Source organism: Ochotona curzoniae, unplaced genomic scaffold, assembly GCF_017591425.1.
Source record: "Ochotona curzoniae isolate NIBS_2020 unplaced genomic scaffold, NIBS_Ocur_1.0 contig_2723, whole genome shotgun sequence".
In the NCBI taxonomy this organism is placed as follows: domain Eukaryota; kingdom Metazoa; phylum Chordata; class Mammalia; order Lagomorpha; family Ochotonidae; genus Ochotona; species Ochotona curzoniae.
In genome coordinates this window covers 24685334-24707693 of record NW_024465573.1, presented here as the reverse complement: position 1 = coordinate 24707693, position 22360 = coordinate 24685334, and the positions used below count along the sequence as shown (strand labels likewise).

The window sequence follows — 22360 nt, the reverse complement described above, 5'->3', positions numbered from 1 at the left end:
TTATCTCCTGTATCACTTAAAATGTCAAGGGTTCTAGAAAACTCTCTCATAAAGACAAATTTCATTTTTCCTTACTGATTTATTAACTGAAGAGATGTGAAAAATGCCGTGTCATTTAAGTATCTGGGAAAGGGAATAAAAATCCTCCTGTATTAACATGTTCCTATAGACTATAACTATGGCTGGATTGCTATGTTTTTCCCTTTTAGACTCATCTGATCCAAAGGCTGAGAAGCAACATATTTTTCCCTTTCATCTATATTTGTAGCCATCATCAGCTAAAGCAGACAAAAAAATATTGTCAGACTACATGGGGCTAGCCATAACCAGAATCATTTTTTGGAACCTATACATTCGAATTCTCAAATCTACACATTTCTTAAAACTCTCTTATTTCAGAGCACAGGTTTTTGTTTTTAATGATCCTATTACTCTCATCAAAACTTTATATTTTCTTAATTTTTTTTCAACTTCATCTCTACATTATAACTTTCCCAAATGAGAACAGGAAGATGGTGAATCAAAAATTTGCAAATGTAGAGAAAAATACTAGATATCTTATACTTTTCTAAAGTTCATAGGCTAAAATTTCAAAACAAATTTAAGTAATCTGGATGAAACTGAATTATGTAAACCTAAATATATACAATGCCTTTTTTCTACTAGATAATAATGAGAGCCTTAACAATACAGTGCAATCTTCTCCTAAGACTCACTTTTAACCTTCTGGTTAGCAGCACAATGAGTTCTTTCCTAACGACATCAGGAGAGTTACCTGTGAAATCCCAAGTACAAGGTGTATTCTGTCAGGGCAAGGTTCTCTGTCACAAGGTTGTAGCTCTGGGGAAACTCTGGCTCCTGCACAGCTGGGATCAAACAGGTTTCCTTGTCCAAACCTCAAAAAGTTAAAAAAATAGTAAAGGGCTTGTCATAGACATCTGTCTCTAGTGTCTTCTTCCTTTCATTCAGCTTTCAGACTGCCACTGCTAGCAGTGATCTCTTTTATTTAAAGAGAGAGAAAAAGAGAGAGAGAGAGAGAAAGAATCAGGCAGAAACTGTATGGCTTTCTCTAACTTAGCTGAGGAAGTCCCACAGTATGATTTCCACTCACCCTATTCTTTTTTTTTTTTTTTTAAGATTTTTGTTTTTATTTGAAAGGCAGATTTATATAGAGATGAAGAGACAGGAGGATCTTCCATCCACCAATTCACTCCCCAAATGGTCACAACAGCTGGAGCTAAGCCGATCCCAAGTCAGGAGCCAGGAGCCTCTTCCAGGTCTCCTAGGTGGAGACAGGGTCTCAAGGCTTTGGGCCATCCTCTACTGCTTTCTCAGGCCACAAGCAAGAAGCTGGATGAGAAGTGAAGCAGCTGGGACACGAATCAGTACCCATATGGGATACTGGCACGTGTAGGTGGGGGATTAGCCAATTAAGCCACTGCACCAGACCCCATAGATATAACATGTAAGGTGAGGATTTAACCACTAGGTTATCGCTCTGGGCCCCAGTGATCTCTCTTTTTTTTTTTTAAAGATTTATTTTTATTATTATTTTTTCATTGGAAAGGCGGATATACAGAGAGGAGAGACAGAGAGGAAGATCTTCCGTCCGATGATTCACTCCCCAAGTGAGCGCAACGGGCCGATACTATGCCGATCCGAAGCCAGGAGCCTCTTCCGGGTCTCCCACACGGGTGCAGGTTCCCAAAGCTTTGGGCCGTCCTCGACTGCTTTCCCAGGCCACAAGCAGGGAGCTGGAAGGGAAGCGGGGCTGCCGGGATTAGAACCGGCGCCCATATGGGATCCCGGGGGTGCAAGGCGAGGACCTTTAACCACTTGCGCCACCGCGCCGGGCCCCCCAGTGATCTCTCTTTAACAAATCTTAGCATATTACTTCCTTGTCTACAGAAATAGCTATATTTCTTTTGCCTGATCATGAAATCACCAAACTTACAAACACAAGAACCAGGATTTTCAAGTGAAAGGCAATGGGTTTGCTTTTATTTTGGGCTTTCTATATTTAAGACTATATGTTTTTGAGAGTTATCACTTTCACACTTAGAAGGAGTTCAGGGGTTAGTGTTGTGCTGTGGTGAGCTATGCCAAAACTTGCAATGCAGGTGTCCAATACTGGAGTGCTGGTTCAAACCCTGGCTGCCACGCTTCAGATTCAGTTCCTTGTTAATACGCCTGGGAAGAGAGCAGAGGACTTGGGTCTCTGCCACCCACGTGGGAGATCCAGATGGAGCTCCAGGTTTCTGTTTTCAGTCTGATGTATCCCAGACCACTGTGGCTACTTAGGGATTGAACCAGCAGATGAAAGATCTCTGCCATTTTGCACGTCAACTAAATAAAACAAACAGACAAAAAAAAAAAAAAAAGAATTATAAAACTTGAAGGAGGGCCCTGTGTGAGAGCATAGTGGTTAAAGTCCTCTCCTTGAACGTGCCGGCATTCCATATGGGTGTTGGTTCTAATCCTGGCAGACACGCTTCCCATCCAGCTCCCTGCTTGTGGCCTGGGAAAGCAGTGGAGGATAGTCCAAAGCCTTGGGATCCTGCACCTGCTTGGGAGACCTGGAAGAGGCTCCTGGCTCCTGACTTGGGATCGGCTTAGCTCCAGCTGTTGTGGCCACTTGGGGAGTGAATTGGCAGATGGAAGAACTTCCTCTTTGTCCCTCCCCCATCTGTATATCTGCCTTTCCAATAAAAATAAATCTTTAAGGAAAAAAAGCTTGAAGGTAATACAATCCAATTTTTGAAAGTGATTCACTGTGAGTAGATCTGAGTCATTTGCTTTCACTATTTTGCATCTATGTTCTGATTCCAGTTTTCTTCCTTCCCAGAACCATTTCCTCCATTTCCCACCTTCCAACCCCAATCTGCTTCCTGTTCTACCCAAACTGAGCTTCTCAGTATTGCTCAGTCAAAAGTTTTCTAGGTCTTGTACCTTTTCATTTGTTATCCTCTCTATAAAGAGCTTTGCTCTTAAAAAAAGAAAACCTTCTCCTTCTGCAGAACTCTTTACCCCTTTTTTGTTCTCTCAGTTTAGTCCCATGCCATATTATGATAATCAGCTAATATATCTGCCTTCTCCTGGAGCTTCTGAGTTAAAAAATGAACTGGGACTATGCTTTATTCATTTTTATAAAAAAATGAGTGAATGGAGCTGGTGTGGTGGCATCTAAGGCTAAGATTCAGTCCATGGTGCCAGCATCCCCTGTGGGCAAAGGTTTGCAGCCTGGCAGCTCCCCACTAATGGCATGGAAAGGCAATTAGTCTTGGATCCCTGAGGACTGTCAGGTATTGTCTTAAACGTTTAAATGCACAGGTCAGCCCTGGGATGCTAGCCTAGTGGCTAAAGTCTTTGCCTTGCCTTGCCTGCACTGGGATCCCATATATCCACCGGTTTGTGTTTCGGCTGCTTTACTTCACATCCAGCTCCCTGCTTGTGGTCTGGGAAAGCAGTCAAGGATGGCACTGTGCCTTGGGACCCTGCACCTGTATGGGAGGCCCAGAAGAAGCTCCAGGATCCTGGCTTCAGACTGGCTCAGTTCTGGTCATTGTGGCCACTTGGGGAATGAACCAGTATGCAGAACTTCCTCTTTGTATATCTGACTTTCCAATAAGAAAAACAAAAAAACCCCAAAAACACCTTAAAAAATCTTTTTTTTAAAGTCTCAATTATCTTTAAAGCTCTTCTTCAATAAAACAAAACAAACCCCCTTCTTTCTACCTTATCATTTTTTAGAAAGATTGTATTGCTAAAAAAAAAAAGAGAGAGAGAGAAGGAAGTGAACATCTTGCATATTACACACACACACACACACACACACACATACACACACGCACAGTTTAAGAGGCCCAGTTCTCCCCTACCTCCCTACCTCTCATGTGTACATTTTTAATTTTTCGTTCTTCATCATTCAACTCCTTCAGGGCACAGTAAGTGGGGTTAAAGGTGAGGAGCCGAGAAGATTTGGGCTTGCAAAATGGCTGGCAGAGCTTCAGGAGAGCAGCACCCAAATTCAAAAAAAAGGCATCCGAGGCATACATTTGTAGGAAGATCTCTGGCATCTGATTGGCCCAAATCTTGGTGCGTCCTGCATTTGCATGCAAACAGTTTCCAAGCCAGGACAAGATACAGTGTTTGGTTTCTGGAGAGAGCTGGAGTAAGTTCTTCAGCATCTGGTAGATCTTTTCATGGAACTGAGCCATGAACTGTTTAACCAGAAAACACAACCACAGAACATTCCAGTTTCACAATCCTAATATTTTTTCACTTCTAAACCTTAACAACTGGCAGTTTCTAAAAATATACTAATCCAAATCTTTCTCTTTGGTGTCCCTACCCCTTAGGCTCTGTTTCTGATTTCTAAAAACTACATTTCTGCGCACTTAGGAAGGGGATTTTTCTGATCAGCTGCCAAACTGTAGTTAGTATTAGAGTTTCAGAGCAGTAGTTAGCAAACTTCTGCAAAGGGCTAGCTGATACTTATTTTTGGCTTTGCTTATTTTAAGTCTCTGAAGTAATTATTCAACTTGGTCACTGAATAAAGTCAAGCCATAACCAATACATGAATAAACATAGCTGTATTTAATCACAGGTTATTTGCAAAAACAGGTGGCAGGCCAGATGTGGCCACTGCTGTAATTTACCAACACCTGCTTTAGAGAATTGTGCTGAAGCGGTGAATGAAAGATTGAAACTTTCCTTGCTTCAACCATTTAAATGTCTTATGTTGGCCCAGACATCTAATTATTATAACTTAGGCTAAAAAGCCCAAATAGAGTGCATAGATAAAATAAATGGGATATGGGCATACGATGGAGTTCACGTGACTTTAGGAGTCGTGAGGTTTAGGGGGGTTAAGGGAAGTTGCGATGTTACAGCCAGGGCAGAGTTTTGGCAGTTGATTCTATCTTACATAAAGCTTTACCCTCTGTTCTTAGCATATGCTAAAAAGAGGCTAGTGTTCCCCCATAATTATGCTAAATGCCAACCAGATCCATTTGCTTTCCCAAATAGACTCAAGCAGCCTCATCTGTACCTGGTTCCTGAGGAAATTATTTAATCTAAGCTCAGGGGGCTAGGATACCCCAGTAAACAGTTCCACCTGATGGATGTTGGCCTCCTGGACTTTGATCTCCTGTGGACTGGAGCGAGATGGATTCAGGAAGTAGCCATGATTTTCTACCACACCTGGAGTCTTTAATAAGCAGGAAATATTCAGAATTACTCCTAGCAAGGTTTTCTGGTACATCTGTCCATTGCTAGGATCCTTGGGCTGAATGTATTCTACAAAAACCTGTAAAGACAAACCTTACTTAGTGATCTGTTTGGTGTGATGAAGGTGAAGGCATCATAATAGTATTCTCAGAAAAGGGAAACCAAGTGTTAAATCTCCAGTGTAACTGCATTTGTAACACCTTCAAGACCTACCTTTGCCAAGTCCTTTTGCCTGGTGAAATAGAGGAGAATATCCAGATATGCATATAACAAGATCTGGCAGAGCTCAAGATCTTTTATTCGACCCAATAAAATATCAAATACGGGAATCATGACCTCTGGAAACGTTCGAACTTCTTCATCTGATATCAGGGCCTGAATGACCTCTTCCAGAAACTCGGTAACATCTTCAAAATCTAACCAAAGACAGAGCAGAGACAAAGGAGGTCATTGGGATTTTTGAAATGCTTGTATACACTGGCTTTTTACTTTTCTGGTGTATCTGATAAATCTCTTGGTATTTAAACCCAAGTGTAAAAGTGTGAGCCCTCTGTCCTAATTTAGACTGGAACTGTAATGATTCCAGACTTTCTAGTGCAATTAAAGGAATTTAAAATCTGAAAATCCAGAGGTAGAAACTCATGACTCTTTGTTCATTTACTCACGGGCTCCTTGGATGGCTTCCAACATCAACTCTACCAGTTGTTCATGGATGTTTTGGTCAACATAGATCTCTGGGGTAAGGAGAATTGTCCTGGTATTAGACACAGTGAGGTTCCTGCACTGCACTGCAAATGGCAGCAAATTCTCTGGGACTTTGGTGATCTGCAACAGCACAAGGAAGAGAGGAGAGTCCAGCTCTGTGACAACTGGGAGCAAGGGCAGACATAGTGCATACTGAGTTCCAAAGTAATACTGGGTTCTTGTGGCTCCATCAAAATCCATAGGGTTTACTCTTATGCCTAAGAATGTATCTGATAAAATTCCAATCCTGAAATTATCAAGCTTACCCTACTCTAACATTTACCATCCCCCACCCCATGAAAATGAAGTTGGGCTTTTTTTTAAAAGATGTGATTTTGAAAGAAGTTTGTAGAGAAAATAGGAGCCATTGGTTCATGTGGGAGAGGGCTGATTCCAAGCCACAGAGACTAAAGTTTCTAATTAGAAGACAAACTAAAAGCGCCTGTGATTTCCAGTTCCAGATAGAATATAATGTATATAAACTGATGCAACTGCCAACTCTGGCTTACACACTAAAGTTAACTCCAAGAGGATAATATAGCCTCCTATGAGATTATTTCTTTACCTCCTCCTTGGCTCTTTGGAAGCAGGAATACAGGTAACAGAATATATGTTTCTCCCCTGCATCTCGATCAGCAGATAGGTTTAACGTTGTAGAAGAAGTCATGTTAATCAAATGGTTGCCTGGATCTTGAAGTAGCAAGCGAGCAAAGATGGCCTATTAAAGAAAAGCATGCAAACAAAAAAAAAAACCTATTGTAATCTTAGAACATTAATTGTACAATTCTGACACAGGTTATTGCAAGAATAAGATCTGGGTGTAGAGTGAAGGGAAAACAGAGGACCCAATATTTTATTACTTCAGGAGACAGATGTAAAGCTATCCTAACTCAAGCTTCAATTACAAGGGACAGTGACAGGAAAAGACAGACACAGCCCACTCTTTCATCTCCTGGTCCCTTACGGTTACTTTAAGTGCATAATGTTAAACTGCAAGATGGTATGTGTTTTCCCTTCCGTGCTGTTATTCCTTTAGTTGTAATGATGCACCAGCAAGGAATAATGCACTTCTCTAAATTTTGAAAGGATATAAAGCTGAAAAGAGATGGGCTTTGCCCTAAGGAAACTCAAGAGGGCCTGGCACAGTAGCCTAGCTACTAAAATCCTTGCCTTGCATGCAATGGGGTCCCATATGGACAATGGTTTGTATCCTGGCTGCTGCACTTCCCATCTAGCTTCCTGTTTGTGGCCTGGGAACACAGTAGAGGACGGCCCAAAGCCTTGGGACCCTGCACCCGCGTGGGAGACCTAGAGGAAGCTCCTGACTTTGGATTAGCTCAGCTCTGGCTGTTGTGGTCACTTGGGGAGTGAGTCAGTGGATGGAGGATCTTCCTGTCTCTCCTTTTCTCTGTAAATTTGATTTTCCAATAAGTTAAAAACAAGCAAGCAAGCAAACAAACACACACACAAAAAAAAAACAAAGAAAGAAGTTCAAAAATGTAATAAAGCAGATGAGTCAGGTACATTAAAAAAAAAAAGCTAAAATATCAGACAGAAAATGACGATTCCTGTAATTACTGTAAGAACTTGCAGGTGGGAGTACCAACTTCTCCCTGCCAAAGCTTCGTACACAGATGGAACTTTAACTGGTTCTTAAAGGACAGATGACTTTAGACATGAGGTAGATGAGAAGACTACAAAAGAGGAACACCATACACACTGTGAGGGAAAGAGGTCAGCAAAACCACAGCTGAAGAGGGTGGGCAGTGTTCAGCCATCGGAGAGGGCTCATTTTTTGCTGAGGGCACAACACTAGAAACAGAAGATTGGCACCTGCTCAACATTGCTCATATCAAGCCAGTCTTGATCTTCCAGTTCTACTGCCATTTCTTCCAAATACACACAGCGGCTGGGGATACCATTCCCACTTTTCAAGCTTGGGTCACCTGGGAAATGATTATAATCAGGTAAGTTAAGGATAACATTCCTGTCTATATTATATAGAAAATGGATTTTATGAGAACCCCAATATTTTTGTTGAACTCCCAAGTTTGGCTGATGATACTGATATACAAAGTACTATGGAAAGGTAAGTATTTTCCCTTCAGTCACAGAGCATGGCTCTGACATCTTAACATTCAGAGCAAATCCTGGCCATTATTCTAACTTTGGGATTTAACTACACAGAGAGAGTACACAGGGAAAACACAGAAATCTCTCAAGGCTTCCATCAGAGAAGAAACTGGGTTTGACCACCGTTCACATTTCCCATTTAAGGTGGTAAAGCCAAGTAGCTACATGGCCCAGTCAGCATCAAAAGTCAGTCCTAAGCTTCACTGAAATACAAACCCTGTATTCCAGGGAGGGGCAAAATAGGCTTTTTTAACCATCAGATGCAACTTTTTTCTAAGAGCAAGTTTCCAGAACAAGTCCAAGTAGGAAAGGTAAAATGATAATCAGGTTAGTCCCAAGTCTAAACTTACTGTTGTCCAGAGTGATGAGGAAGATTCTTTGAATCATGTGATTGATGTTGAGTTGCTCACATATTTCTTGCTGTGACCGGAATGAGCGGCTGATCTCTGCCACAGAATAATCAAATTCATCCAGGCTCTCTGACACGCTATTATCTGAGTCATCTGGGCTACCTGGGAGTTCATCTGCAGAACATGTAAGCTGTTAAATCTTACATTCTTACAAAGAATCAAACATGTCACCAAAATGGATAAAAGTAACCAAGGGGAGGATAATTTCAATGTGAAACAAGTGAAACACCTAATTAGTGAACATCGTAAGTAAGGCCAGTTCAGTGTTTGATTGCAAAATCCATGACTATAATCTTACCATTCTTTATAAGGCAGAAGTTTTATTACTTCTAATTGTACTCCACACTGCCAAAACTAGCAAATTTTCTTCCAAACAGACAGCTAGTAAACAAAGAATTACTTAGCAGGTCAAAATCCTTAGCTTTCTCCTGGGTAGCACTTTTTTTTAAAAAAATTATTCTTTTATTTTGATAATCTTTACACAGTTGATTAGGGCACAAAGGGTCAACAGTTACAGGAAAGTGGGTAAGACCATTGTTTCCACGGTTTTTTTTGTGTGTGTATCTGGAGCACTTTTGTTTTAATAATTCCAAATTATAGGAAACTATAGTGCAGAAAGTTTCCTCTAACCAATTGCTTATAAGCAACACTTATTTTCTCGATGTTCCAGAATTTCTCCCCTCTTATTCCAGCGCTAACATTCATTGTTTTTAAAAAAGATTTATTTTATCTGTATTGGAAAGTCAGATATACAGAGAGGAGGAGAGACAGAGAGGAAGAGCTCCCACTCATTGATTCACTCCCCAAGTGGCTGCAATGGCAAAGCTCAGCCAATCTGAAGCCAGCAGCCAGGAGCTTCTTCCAGGTCTCCCACGTGGGTGCAAGGTCCCAATGGGCCATTCTTTACTGCATTCCTAGGCCAAAACAGGGAGCTAGCTGGATGGGAAGTGCGGCTGTTGGTAACTAAACCAGTACGCATGCAAGGCAAGGACTTTAGCCACTAAGCTACTGCACTGAGCTCCATTACTTGACTTTTAATGTTTTTTTTTTTTTAAAAAAACAATATCTATTTTTATCTGAAAGGCAGATTTAAAGAGAAGGGACAGAGATTCTCCATCCATTGGTTCATTCCCCAAATGGCCACAATAGCTAGAGCTGAGTGGATCCGAAGTCAAGAGCCAGGAGCTAGATGGGAAGTGAAATAGCCAGGACATGAACTGCCACCCATATGGGATCACCTCTAGGTGAGGATTTAGCTATTGAGTAATCACACCACTGTGCCTGCTCCACTTCTGATCCAACTCCCTGCTAATGCGCCTGGGAAAGCAGCAGAAGATAGCCCAAAGCCTTGGGACTCTGTACCCACTGACTGAATTTCTGTAGTTTCTTTCAGAACAGAACTCACATAATGACTACAAATATGCTATTATGCACTGTAAGTCACACGAGGCTACCTGCATTTCTCTATTGATAAGGTGATTATTTTGAAAGTCCAAATAATAGCCAGAACAAAGTGTTGCTTCCTGTGGTGAGTTTGGTAAAAGTAAAGCTCAGTATAGGAGGCCAAAGGTTTTGGCAGAGGACTAACTGCTAAAGGCAAACAGGTTGGACCTGGTGTCCTGCTAAACTCAGGGTAAACAAGCTAAGGCAGTGAGGTGCCAAAATAGAAACAGAAGGGCATGTTCCTGCTGCTTGCAACTCTCCCAGCACTAGCCAAGCTTAGATCTGTTTACAGTCAATTAAAAAGTCAGCACTGTGTTTATTCTGTCTTAGCTCTGTCACCCTATTTAATTTTAGCCAGAAAGCAAGATTACAACTCAGCAATGCATTTAAAAAATACATATACCTTTTAAAACGAAAACATAAACACTTTTCTATTTCTCAAAGACAAACTCCTCTCCTCTCTCTTGGACACAGGAGGAAGGGTGCAATGTTTAGTTTTCAGCATTGTGAATGTCCTGGGGTCTGTATATTGGAATTCTTCTAGCCTATGTGTTTCCTGATTGGAGGAAGCGGGACTTGTCTTAAACTTGGTTCCACATAAAGACAATCGTTTTTCTGATCAATGAAATATTACTCTTTTTTCACATTAAGGCTAATAAGGGGCAGACTTTTCCAGAAGTTGATTTAAACATCAGTTTGCTGCAGAAGAAGCCACTGAGAAGGAACTTTACTGGCGAGAGCCTCTTAAGCTCTGAGCTTAACAAGAACAAATTCCATTTGTCTTCAGGTCAAAAGCTCTCGTAATCTTCCTTTAACACATGCTTTCTAAAGCCGCCTAAGACTTGCTTTCCATATCCTCACTTACCTCTTCAATTTACTATGTTAAAAATATTTACTTATGTGTCTTTTGCTCAGTGATTTTTTTCCCCTCTTTTAAAAATGAAATGGCTCGACAGCTTTGAGGGCCCAACTGACAGTCATTCCTATGGAACCACCCACTATCCAGTCTCTTCATACACAGAAGCCTACGTTAAAAATCACCAACAGAAACAATTTCCCCAAATGACCAAAAGCAATTTTTTTTCTCACACTTAGATTCCAATTGCAATTAAGAACCCAAGAAATACTTCATTTGGGAAGACCCCATTCCAGGTCAGCTCATCTGCTACTACTGGCTTTTATACTTACCAGATTGCTGCTTCAGCTGCTCTTTTTGGATTGCTGCAAACTGCTTGGCATCAGCCAGGGAGCCAAAAAGAGCAGCAAAGGGGTTACTTGAGATGTTGTTGTTATTCTCCTGGTCTGTCATTTCACTTTAAAGTATTCTCCATCCAGACCTAGGGTGAGGGGCTATACAAGGGACAGGTATCAAATACAGAAGGGCAAACAGAAAACAGCTATGAGGCACCCACACCTATTTCTTTCCCCATTTCTCAGACATAAAACATGTCACAAGGCTTTGGGTTAATACTTCACAAATTTTGCTTCAAAGCTTAACACAATTTTTTGGCACAATCAATATAAACCTACCAAGTAGACACAAGGACCTAATTTGGACACAGTAAAACACCAAAAAACCTAAAAAGAGCATTTAGTTGGAATACATTTATCTGTTGCCATGTTTCTTTTCTCCCTAATATATTCTATGGCTATTCCTTCAAGAATGCAAGTTAAGCATAAAGAACCCACTAACTGTCACAACAATGTGGCACTTAGAAAAACCTATGCATCTCCTGTAAGATTCTCAGCTGGCACACTTGCTTTTACTCACTGTGCAGAGGGAAAAGTGGCATCTGCTCAGACTCTTATGACCTAGGATTAGAGCTCAGACTTCCTCAGCTTCATAAAGATGAACTGTAATTCCACTGTTTAGGTTTAGAACTGTTAGAGGCAACCAAGATGTTAAAAGGTCTACATATTAGAAGTGGGTTGAGTAAGTCAAAAGCAACTTGAATTTAAAGTAAAAAGAAGTTTCTACAAATAACTTGGGCCCCACTCCCAGGCTTAGGCTGTAAGGGTCAGTGGGTCTTTTGCAGGCACTGATAAGAATAAGAGCCCATTGTCCACTGCACCCAGGCTCAGAATGCAAGTAAGGGTCAGTGACCTTGATAAGGGTAAAATAGCCCCATGGTCTGTATTTCACAGATATGTTACCTATTGCTTTGCATCTGTAACCCCTTAGAACAGTTTTGTCTTGTCATGATGAATAGAGACTTGAGGCATTTCGCGGGCTTTTAGTTGATTGGAGTGTTTCATATTTGCTTTAAAATGATTGGAGTGCTTTTCGCAGGCGCGGGCCTTGCTGTAACGGCCAAAGTGGCCTATAAGAATCTGGCTTGTTCCTACCTCGGGGTCTTGCTTCATCTACTGGTCCTGTGTGTCCGTGTGAGGAGCTTGACCCTGGCTAGCCAGCTCAATAAACTCTGCATGCTGATTGCATCCACGTCTGGTTCTTTGCTATTCAACGGAGGGGCGATTTTGGACCCTTACAGAACAGCAAACCACAACCAGAACCAGAGTAGCTATATGGTATGTATCTTTTTTTTTTTTTTAAAGATTTATTTTTATTATTTTTTCATTGGAAAGGCGGATATACAGAGAGGAGAGACAGAGAGGAAGATCTTCCGTCCGATGATTCACTCCCCAAGTGAGCGCAACGGGCCGATACTATGCCGATCCGAAGCCAGGAGCCTCTTCCGGGTCTCCCACGCGGGTGCAGGTTCCCAAAGCTTTGGGCTGTCCTCGACTGCTTTCCCAGGCCACAAGCAGGGAGCTGGAAGGGAAGCGGGGCTGCCGGGATTAGAACCGGCGCCCATATGGGATCCCGGGCGTGCAAGGCGAGGACCTTTAACCACTTGTGCCACCGCGCCGGGCCCAATGGTATGTATCTTTAACATATATTAAGTAGGGCCCAGCACAATGGCTTAATGACTAAATCGTCACCTTGCACATGTTGGGATCCCATATGGGAGCCGGTTCATATCCCAGCTGCTCCATTTCCCATTCAGCTCCCTGCTTGTGGCCTGGGAAAGCAGTTGAAGACAGCCCAAATCTTGGGACTCTCCACTCCCATGGAGACCTGGAAGAAGCTCCAGGCTCCTGGCTTTGAATCAGCTCAGCTCCAGCCATTGTGGCCACTTGGGGAGTGAATCAACGAATGGAAGATTTCTCTGCGTCTCTCTTCTCTGTAAATCTGTCTTTCCAGTAAAAATAAGTATATCTTAAAAAAAAAAGACTCTAAAAAAATCTACATTAAATAATCTATCTCTATTTACGGGCTTAAAACTATTGACACTTTTTGAAGTAAGATGAAGTGCTCCCAGTTGTAGGCAACTGTCTAGGCTGCCTCATAATTAGGCAAGTTATTATACTGCTGGGAGATAAGTAGCTAATAGTTGGTGGACATCCTGTGCCTGGGTATAGTTAATGCCAAATTTGTGTTAACTATACCAATGTGCCAGCTTATTCTATTTTTTTTTTAAAGACATGTGGGGAAAGCAGGGATTGCAGGGCCAGGATACACCACCCTGGTCTCCAGGTAGGGGGTTGTAGATTGCCTGGGGAAGGGGAGTACTAGGTAGGAGCACTTGAGGGCATATCTGACAGGGGAGAAATGACTTTTAGGGTCTTCCAAGGATCACTGTACTTGCAGGTAGGAGAGGGAGCTGAGACAGATTAGTTTAGAGGGGGCAACTAGAGGGCATTCTTGCTCAGGCCAAGGCATCGACCCACGTGGGAGACCTGGGCTGGGTTAAGTAGCATCACCAAACACCTCCTGGCACTCACAAAAGCTGAGCCTGGGAGGCATGCCCAGCTGGGCTAGGCCACAGTATGTGCCCATGAGTATATGAACAGGAGGTGGGCCATGTCAGGCTGGGCCATAGCACTCACTAGAACATGAGAAAACCAGATCTGGGGGAAGATTCCTTAGGGGACTTACAGGATTATCTCTGTGGAACTGTAGGATCTGCCAGTTTGCATGGTGAGCTAGGGGGCGGTGAGGAGCCAGGTTATACCATGGAACTCAACTGACACTTGCAGGAGTCAGGGCTGGAAGAGGGCCAGGCTGTGCCAGGCTGCAGTGCCCACCAGCACATGCAAAGGCCAGGACTGAGGGCAGACTGTATTAAGCAGGACTGTCACACCAGTCAGAATGCCTGAGATCTGGGGCTGGAAGTAGGCCTGGTAGGGGAACCTCAGAGACTCCCTTCCTGGATGCTGCTGCTTCCATTGGTAAGTATGAGAACTGGGACTGGGGGAGGGCTGCTCTGGGGCAGGCCAGGTTATGCTAGGATGCCGTACCTGGTGGCGTGCAGAGAGCCAGAATGGGTATTGTGCAGCAGGGCTAGGACATAGCACATTCTAGCAAGTGTTGGGACTGGATGTAAGTCATGTCAGGCTGGAATGCAGCATCCCCTGGCAAGGGCAAAATCCAGATCAGGGTAGCATGGTAGGAGAACTGTGGGCACTCCTCTGGTGGGTTGCAGTTCTCTCTGGTGAGCATGTGAGCCAGGAATGTGGGCAGGTCAGGCTGAGCTAAGTCATGTAATCCATCGTTGCACATGAGAGCTAGATGGGATGTAGGACAGATTGGGTTGGACTGCAGTACCTGCAAAAACCAGGGCTGGGGGAGGCTAATGGGGGTTTCTCTGATTAGCTTGTGGCACCCACTGGTGTTCATGAAGACAAGGCCTATGGCAGGCTGGGCTAGGCTAGGCTGCAACACCTATCAGTTCATTTGAGAGATAGGATTGAAACTGGCCAGGCAGCTGCATCCACCAGTATGTATGCTGGGCTGGTGCAGGTGATGGACCAAACCTGACCCTTTACTGGCGGGCACATGCAAGTCAAGTCTGGGATTCCCCCAGATGAGAGGTTTCTTGGGGTAATTCTCAACTAGACCACTGAACTTAATCTCTGGCCACAGAGAAAATCACAATACGTGGTATGACCTTAGAGTGCATGTGTCAGGACTTAGCCTCTTCAGTTGCTGATGCCTGTGCAGTGGACAGCATGCCCATTCACAAGGGGGACATGACAACAAGCTCATCTAGGATGTCAAGTGACTCATCAGATGATGGCAAGAACAGATTGGACAACTCTTCTGGCCAAGCTCTGAAGCAAGCATTTAGGTCTGTGGATGTGCTAAGGTGGACTTGGTCAGCCAATAGGTCTCGGAAAGTTATTCTCAACCCAGGAGCAATGAAGCCAATAACAGAACTATCAAAACTACTCCAGCAACACCCTCAGAATACTCATCCTATATTGGGGTCTCTAAGGTGTTATCAAAGGACTATTCCCTGTGCCCTAATGCTCATATAACTTGACAGCAAGGAGTGGCACCCTTCTCTTACTCACTGTAGACACAGTAGAAAAAAGCAATGAAAACATTTGTCCCAGGCCCAGTGGCGTGGCCGAGCGGCTAAAGTCCTCGCCTTGGGCACGCCGGGATCCCATACGGGCACCGGTTCTATCCCGGAAGCCACACTTCCCATCCAGCTCCGTGCTTGTGGCCTGGGAAAGCAGTCGAGTATGGCCCAAAGCTTTGGGACCCTGCACCTGCGTGGGATACCCACAAGAGGTTCCTGGGTCCCGGCTTCGGATCGGCGCAGCACTGGCCGTTGTACTCACTTGGGGAGTGAATCATCAGACAGAGGATCTTCTTCTCTGTCTCTTCTCTCTGTCTGACTTTGTAATAAAAATAAATAATTTTTTTTAAAGTATATTAGGTTTAAAAAAAAACAAAAACAAACAAAAAAACCCCACATTTGTCCCACCTAACCTTCATCCATACCTGGACCCTCCCCACCCCTAATCAAGACCCACATGGGCCTGTATCTCTCTGAACTATGTAAATAATATTAAAAATAAAAAAATAAAAAAAAAACAAAAACATAGTGACTTTTGCTTAATTCTAATTGAAATTTCATCAAGTCTCGGATTTTTCCTTTTCATTTTTTAAAATAATACTGTAGAAACAAATTCTGCCAGACCCAAAATGTTCACATAAAACAAATAAATAGGGTCTGGCACGGCTAAAATCCTCGCCTTGAATGTGCCGGGATCCCATATGGGCACTGGTTCTAATCCTGGCAGTGCCGCTTCCTATCCAGTTCCCTGCTTGTGTCCTGGGAAAGCAATCAAGGATGGCCCAAAGCCTTGGGATCCTGCACCTGCATGGGAGACCTGGAAGAGCTCCAGGCTCCCGGCTTCGGATCGGTGCAGTACTGGCCGTTGCAGTCACTTGGGGAGTGAATCATTGGATGGAAGAGATTTCTCTCTGTGTCTCCTTCTCTCTGTATATCTGACTTTGCAATAAAAATAAAAAATAAAAACAAAAACAACCACAAAAAAATAAAACAAATAAATAGCTCCAAGGTATTTAGTGGAGCTGACTGAGCCTGCATTTACATTCTTGTGGCTCCAGTGCTGTTTTTCAAAGCTAACCAGACTCAGTGGTACAACAAGAAAAACGCAGCTCCCTAAAGGCCATTCTCCCCTTTCAGAGGTTTTTAAAGCCACTGCATAAAAACAGTAGAGGCATACAAAAGAAGAAAAACAAACAAGAAAACAATCTACCTTACAGAGTATTAATAAAACCAAGTGCAAGCAGGAAAAGCTAAAGAGACAAGAACATTTCTTAATAAATCTGAGGCATCTGCACCAGTTATTTCACACTCCTCTACTATATTTTCTGGTTAAAAATCAATAGTTCCAATGTCTTGGGCAGAGCATCTGGTCTCCTCTCAGTGTGGTGTAACACTTTACTGCTTCAAGGAATAGAAATCCTTTGAGCAACTTATTTATTTCTTGTTTTATCTGAAAGATGGGAAAGGGGAGAGAGAGAGAGAGACTTCCACCTGTATTGGCTAACTCCTCACTTACAATATCCAGGGCTGAGCCAGGCTGAAGCCACAAGCCTCGAATGCCACCCAGGTTTCTCCTGAGGATGGCAGAGTTCCAAATACTTGAACCATCATCTGCTGCCCTCAGGATGCCATCAGCAGGAAGCTGGATTCCATGCAGAGTAGCCAGGATATGAGCCAGACTCTCCAATGTAACATGTGGGCAGCCATGGCATACTGTCTTAACTACTGTACCAAAGACTAATCCTAGCAATTGGACTCTTAGATGGTATTTTTATTTTTTGCTATATATTAGATTTTCACAACTGAATGGACAACATGCATTAAGAAAAAAACACAAAAATTTTAAAAATACTTTGCACAAAAATAACATCTTTTAATTCAATTTCCATGAACCTATTGATCTATCATATATTTGGATTTAATACTGCATAAAAAGGAAAGCATTTTATTTGGTGTTAGAATTAATAGCAATTGAGCCTGGTGCGATTGCTTAGTGACTGAAGTAATAGCCTTACATGCACTGGGATCCCATGTGGATACTGGATCATGTCCTGGCTGCTCCACTTCCCTTCCAGCTCCCTGCTTGTGGCCTGGGAAAGCAATTGAGGATGGTCCAAAGCTTTGGGACCCTGCACCCATGTGGGAAACCCAGAAGAAGCTCCAGGCTTCTGGCTTTGGACGGGCTCAGATCTGGCCATTGCAGCCACCTAGGGAGTGAATCAGCAGATGGAAGATCTTTCTCTCTGTAAATCTTACTTTCCAATAAAAATAAAAAATAAATCTTAAAAAAAATTAACAATAATCCTTGAGAGGGCTTTCCCCCATGTAACTATTGTATCAGCTTAACTAATGGCCCCTAACTCACTTAGAGGCAGCAACAAGTGTCTCCTTGTCAGGTGATCACCACCCAACCTTTATCATAAGGTGTTCTGAATCCAAGGAATGCAGAATGTGCAGTGACTATTGCTCTGTTTTGAAACACCATCATGCTATTTCAACATGACACCCTACATTTTCCTTTGCATATCTACTCCTCTGAGATCACATGTACAGAAGGGGTGATCTCACTCACTAGATCCAGGAATGGGCAAATGATTCTGTCCTGATCAGAAAGTGTATAGCATTTTCTGGCTGAAGCAACTAAACCAGGATGGGGCAAAAGACCCTACTGAGGCCTTTGAGACTTAATGCACAAAGACTTCAAGGCTTTGGTTGGATCCAAAGAAAAAAAACTCTAGAGGCCAGATTATGGTGTTGTCTGCTCCACTTCTAATCCGGTTACCTGTTAGCAGGCTGCGGAAACAGTGAAAGGTGGCTCATGTCCTTGGAACCCTGCACTCCCATGAGATACTTAGATGACGTTCCTGGCTCCCGGCTTTGTTTTGATCCAGCTCTGGCCAATGCAACCATTTGAGGACTGAACCAGTGAATGGAAGATCTTTCTTTCTTTTTTTTTTTTTTTTAAGATTTATTTCTTTTTATTGGAAAGGCAGATATACAAGGAAGAGGAAAGACAGAGAGGATGATCCTCTGTTTAATGGTTCACTTCCCAAATGGTCGCAATGGCTAGAGCTGAGCCAACTCGAAGCCAGGAGCCTCTTCCAGGTCTCCCAAATGGGTGCAGGGTCCCAGAGCCTTGGGCCATCCCTGACTGCCCTCCCAGACCACAGGCAGGGAGCTGGATTGGAAGCGGATCCCGGGCATCCAAGGCAATCCATTACACGAGACCCTGGAAGACCTTTCTGTCTCTCTCCCCCTCCTTTCTGTAACTCTGCCTTTCAAGTAAATAAATAAAGCTCAAAAGAAGAAGAAAAAATAATAACAGAGAAAGAAAGAAAACAAAATTTGTTTTCCGGCTTAGACTGCTTAGCTGGCAAGATACAAACCTAGACTTGCCATCCTCACAGCCTTGAAGAAACACCTAACCCAAAACTAAGTCAACGTTAAAAAAAATATATTACGACATAGAGAACATCTTTTGGACTTTTCAGTTATAAATCAATAAAACTCCCTTAAGTGCAGAAGCCAGTTTTTTTTTTTTTAAGATTTATTCTATTCTATCTTTTCCTATAATCTGAGAGAGAGAGAAAGAGATTCCAAGATTAGAAGATTCCATCTGCCACTTCACTTTCCAAATGACAGGAATGGCCAGAGCCTGGCCCATCCAAACCCAGGAGCCAGAAGCCTCCTCCAGGTTTTTTTTCTTTATCATCAGGATAATCTTTTTCATATTCACTTCACATCTGCACACAAATTCTTTTCATAGAAAAGGCTAAGGTCTAGCACAGTGGCATAACAAGTAGTATCAACCCATGGCACTGGCAATCAATTGCTATGCTTCCAACCCAGTTTCCTGCTAATGGCCTGGGAAGCAGTGGGCATGAATCTGTGCATCCACATAGGACATATGGAAGAAGCTCCTGGCTCCTGACAGGCCCAGCTGTGGTCCCTCTGACCATTTGAAGAGTGAACTAGCAGATGGAAGATCTCTATCACTCTGACTTTCAAATAAAAAATAAACTCTTCAAAAAAAAAGAAGAAGAAGAAGAAGAAAGAAAGAATAGAAAAGAGAAAGCTCAGACTCAGGCCAGTGCTGTGGTGTAATGGGTAAAGCTGCTACCAGCAGAGCTGGCATGCCACATGGTCACTGGTTTGAAAATCCACTGCTCCACTTTCAGCTCCCTGCTAATGTGCCTGGGAAAGCAGCAGAGGACAGCTCAAGCTGGATCTGTGCACCTACATGGGAGACCTGTACAAAGCTTCGGGCTCCTGGTTTCCTATCAACCCAGCTGTGGCCATCTGCAGAGTGAACCAGTGCAAGGAAGATCTGTCTTTCCATACAGAGAGAGTTTCCTTCTCTTTCTATAATTCTGTCTTTAAAATTAATACATAAATCCTTTAAAAAGTATTAAATAACAAATGGAAAAAGTTACAAAAATAAATATATTAGGAAGAGCTAAAACTGTACACTCATAAAAAAGTTACAGGAACAAAGAGGGTTGATCACTTGATGAAAACGTTTGTGGAGCAGCCAGGTTAGTTTTTTTTATTTTAATATTTATGTTTTTAGTGGAAAGACATACAGAGAATGGGAGATACAGAAAGATATTCCATCCACTGGTTCACTTCCCAAGTGGCCACAACAGCCGGAGCCGAGCCGGTCCCAAGCCAAGAGCCAGGAGCTTCTTCCAGGTCTCCCACGCGAGTGCAGGGTCCCAAGGCTTTGGACCATCCTCTACTGCTTTCCCAGGTCATAGACACGGAACTGCAAGGGAAGTGGAACAACCAGGATATGAACCGGCGCCCATATGGGATCCCGATGCTTGCAAAGTGAGGATTTAGCCATTGAGTCTTCGCTCCAGATCCCAGACAGAGTGTCTTTCAAACCCAAGAGAAGAGGAAGCTGACTACCACGAGCTTTGCGTGGGGAAGCCACTGCTCACCTTAAGAAACGTGTACACAAACACATGCATCCAGTTGCCTGACTACCATGTCTGGTGCTCAACTGTATCTTTCTGGCGTTTACCGATTTGTCGTCTACCTCCTACACTGTATCTTTCTAGGTCCCAGAAGGGATTCATGGGAAAGGGGGAGGCACACCAGCCAGGCGCAGGTTCCAGGAAAGTGCAAAGATCAAGCAATGCAGTATCCTTGCCTTTCCAGGAGGGTACACAGCACAGAGCAGGGGAGGGAAGCGAGGACCCCAGAAGCTGGAGTCATCTCAGGGGTTCCTAATGAGGCAGGTGGAAGTTTAGAAGGTAGGTGCCAGGCTGGGAAAGCATAAAGAATCTGGAGGAAGGACGGCAGCACACGCCTGCACGGCACAGGAGAAAAACCCCACTGCAGACTTAACAACCCCTCCCGTCCAGCTGCCTTCTCTCTTACCAGAGCCTGAGGGCCAGCAGCGACACGACAGTCTCTAGGGCCAAAAGGTTCCCACTTCCGACTCCGCACGGCAACCGGAGCTGACGTCACCGCTCAGCGCCGGGGATTGGGAAATCTCACTTCCGCGCCGGAACACGTAGTCTCCGCCCGTGCTGCCCTCACGGCGCACGCGCCAGCTGGCTGGAAGCCGACTTGGGGTTGGCCAAGCAGGGGCGGAAGTGCCCGGAACGGGGCTGGGGAATCCTATTGGGGCGGCTTTGGGGTTGTGGGTTGGAACTTGTGGGAGTGCGACTTCCGATATCACGTTGTGAGCTCGGCGTGTGATCGCAGTCTCTGGATTTCTGCTTTCTATTTTCCCATGGGTCTTGTACTTGTTCAAGCCGCTTCTGTTACTCTTCACATTGATAATGATTGCAAGCATGGTTGAATTTTGGTATTCTATTCTGCAAGTCAGTAGACATTTTACAAAGTTATTCCCAGCGATACAAAGGTGACTGGAAGAGGCCTGCTTTTACAGAATTAAAAGCGGTGCACATGTAAGACAATTCATTGCATAACAGAAATACTGGCATGTCATCTGTTTGATAAAGGATTGATACCCGGAGTATAGAAAGAACTCCCGTAATGTAACAATAAAGAAACCAAACCGAGAACAGGCACAGGGGGCCAAGCCTTGTGGCCCAGTGGTTACTAGTTGCTTGGGTCACCTGGGTCCCTGTGGCTGAAGGCCTCGTGGAATCCTGCTGCGCTTGTAGAGTTCCAGCTTCCAGCTCATGCATTGCCTGGTAGAGAACAATTTGGGACTCAAGTACTAGGGTTTGCGGCCACCCGCTTGGGAGACCTGTATGGAGTGATGGGCTCTTGGCTTTTGTAGGATTTGGGTAGCGGTATGTGTGTTTGAAGGATGGGGCCAGGGCTTCTGTCCTTGTGTCCCAAATTAAAAAAAAAAAAAGGGCCCGGCGGCGTGGCCTAGCTGCTAAAGTCATCACCTTGAACACCCCAGGGTCCCATATGGGTGCCAGTTCTAATCCTGGTAGCTCCATTTCCCATCCAGCTCCCTGCTTGTGGCCTGGGAAAGCAGTCGAGGACGGCCCATAGCCTTGGGACCCTGCACCCCTATGGGAGACCCGGAAGAAGTTCCTGGATCCTGGCTTTGGATCGGCATCATCGGATGGAAGATCTTCCTCTCTTTCTCTCCTCCTCTCTGTATATCTGACTTTCCGATAAATAAATAAATCTTTTAAAAAAATTGTAAAAATCAGACATGACTTCACACTTACTATATTGGCTATTTCAAGCAAAAGGAAAGTGATTTCTTGAAGATGTGGGGAAAACTGATGAACCTTAAGGCTTTCGTGATGGAATATCAAATCATGTAGCCACTTTGGACAAAACAGTTTGGCAGTTCCTCTGAAACAGAAGCACAGTATCAAATGGTGATCCAGCAGTTCTGCTTGGTGGCAGATAATCGAAAGAACTGAAAACAGCAATTCACAGACACTACTGGATCAATATCCACAGGGCCTACTCACTTTCGCCAAAACTTAGACAACTCGGATGTTCATCAGCAGATGAGTGGATAAACAACATATGGTATGTAAGTGCAGTTGGCTATTCTCCAGCCTTTAAAAAGGGAATGATGTTCTA

General features: G+C 43.6%; 1 protein-coding gene across 2 annotated transcripts in view; it reads right to left on the bottom strand.

Annotated features, from left to right (window-relative positions):
* UBE4A (ubiquitination factor E4A) overlaps positions 1–20854 on the bottom strand; it is a 36743-nt gene extending 15889 nt beyond the window's left edge. Inside the window, exons 1-10 of one of the 2 annotated variants that reach the window (XM_040977021.1) lie at positions 20714–20854; positions 11148–11309; positions 8457–8630; positions 7807–7919; positions 6539–6691; positions 5895–6054; positions 5443–5645; positions 5117–5308; positions 3887–4220; positions 776–896 (exon numbers count right to left, since the gene is read on the bottom strand). In XM_040977021.1, coding sequence (XP_040832955.1) covers positions 776–896; positions 3887–4220; positions 5117–5308; positions 5443–5645; positions 5895–6054; positions 6539–6691; positions 7807–7919; positions 8457–8630; positions 11148–11268 — 1571 coding nt within the window. In that variant the 5' untranslated portion in view covers positions 11269–11309; positions 20714–20854. Of the gene's footprint in view, positions 1–775; positions 897–3886; positions 4221–5050; positions 5309–5442; positions 5646–5894; positions 6055–6538; positions 6692–7806; positions 7920–8456; positions 8631–11147; positions 11310–20713 lie in introns of those variants that run through there. The other variant, XM_040977022.1, reaches the window with a different exon arrangement.
* Positions 20855–22360: the final 1506 nt, after the last annotated feature.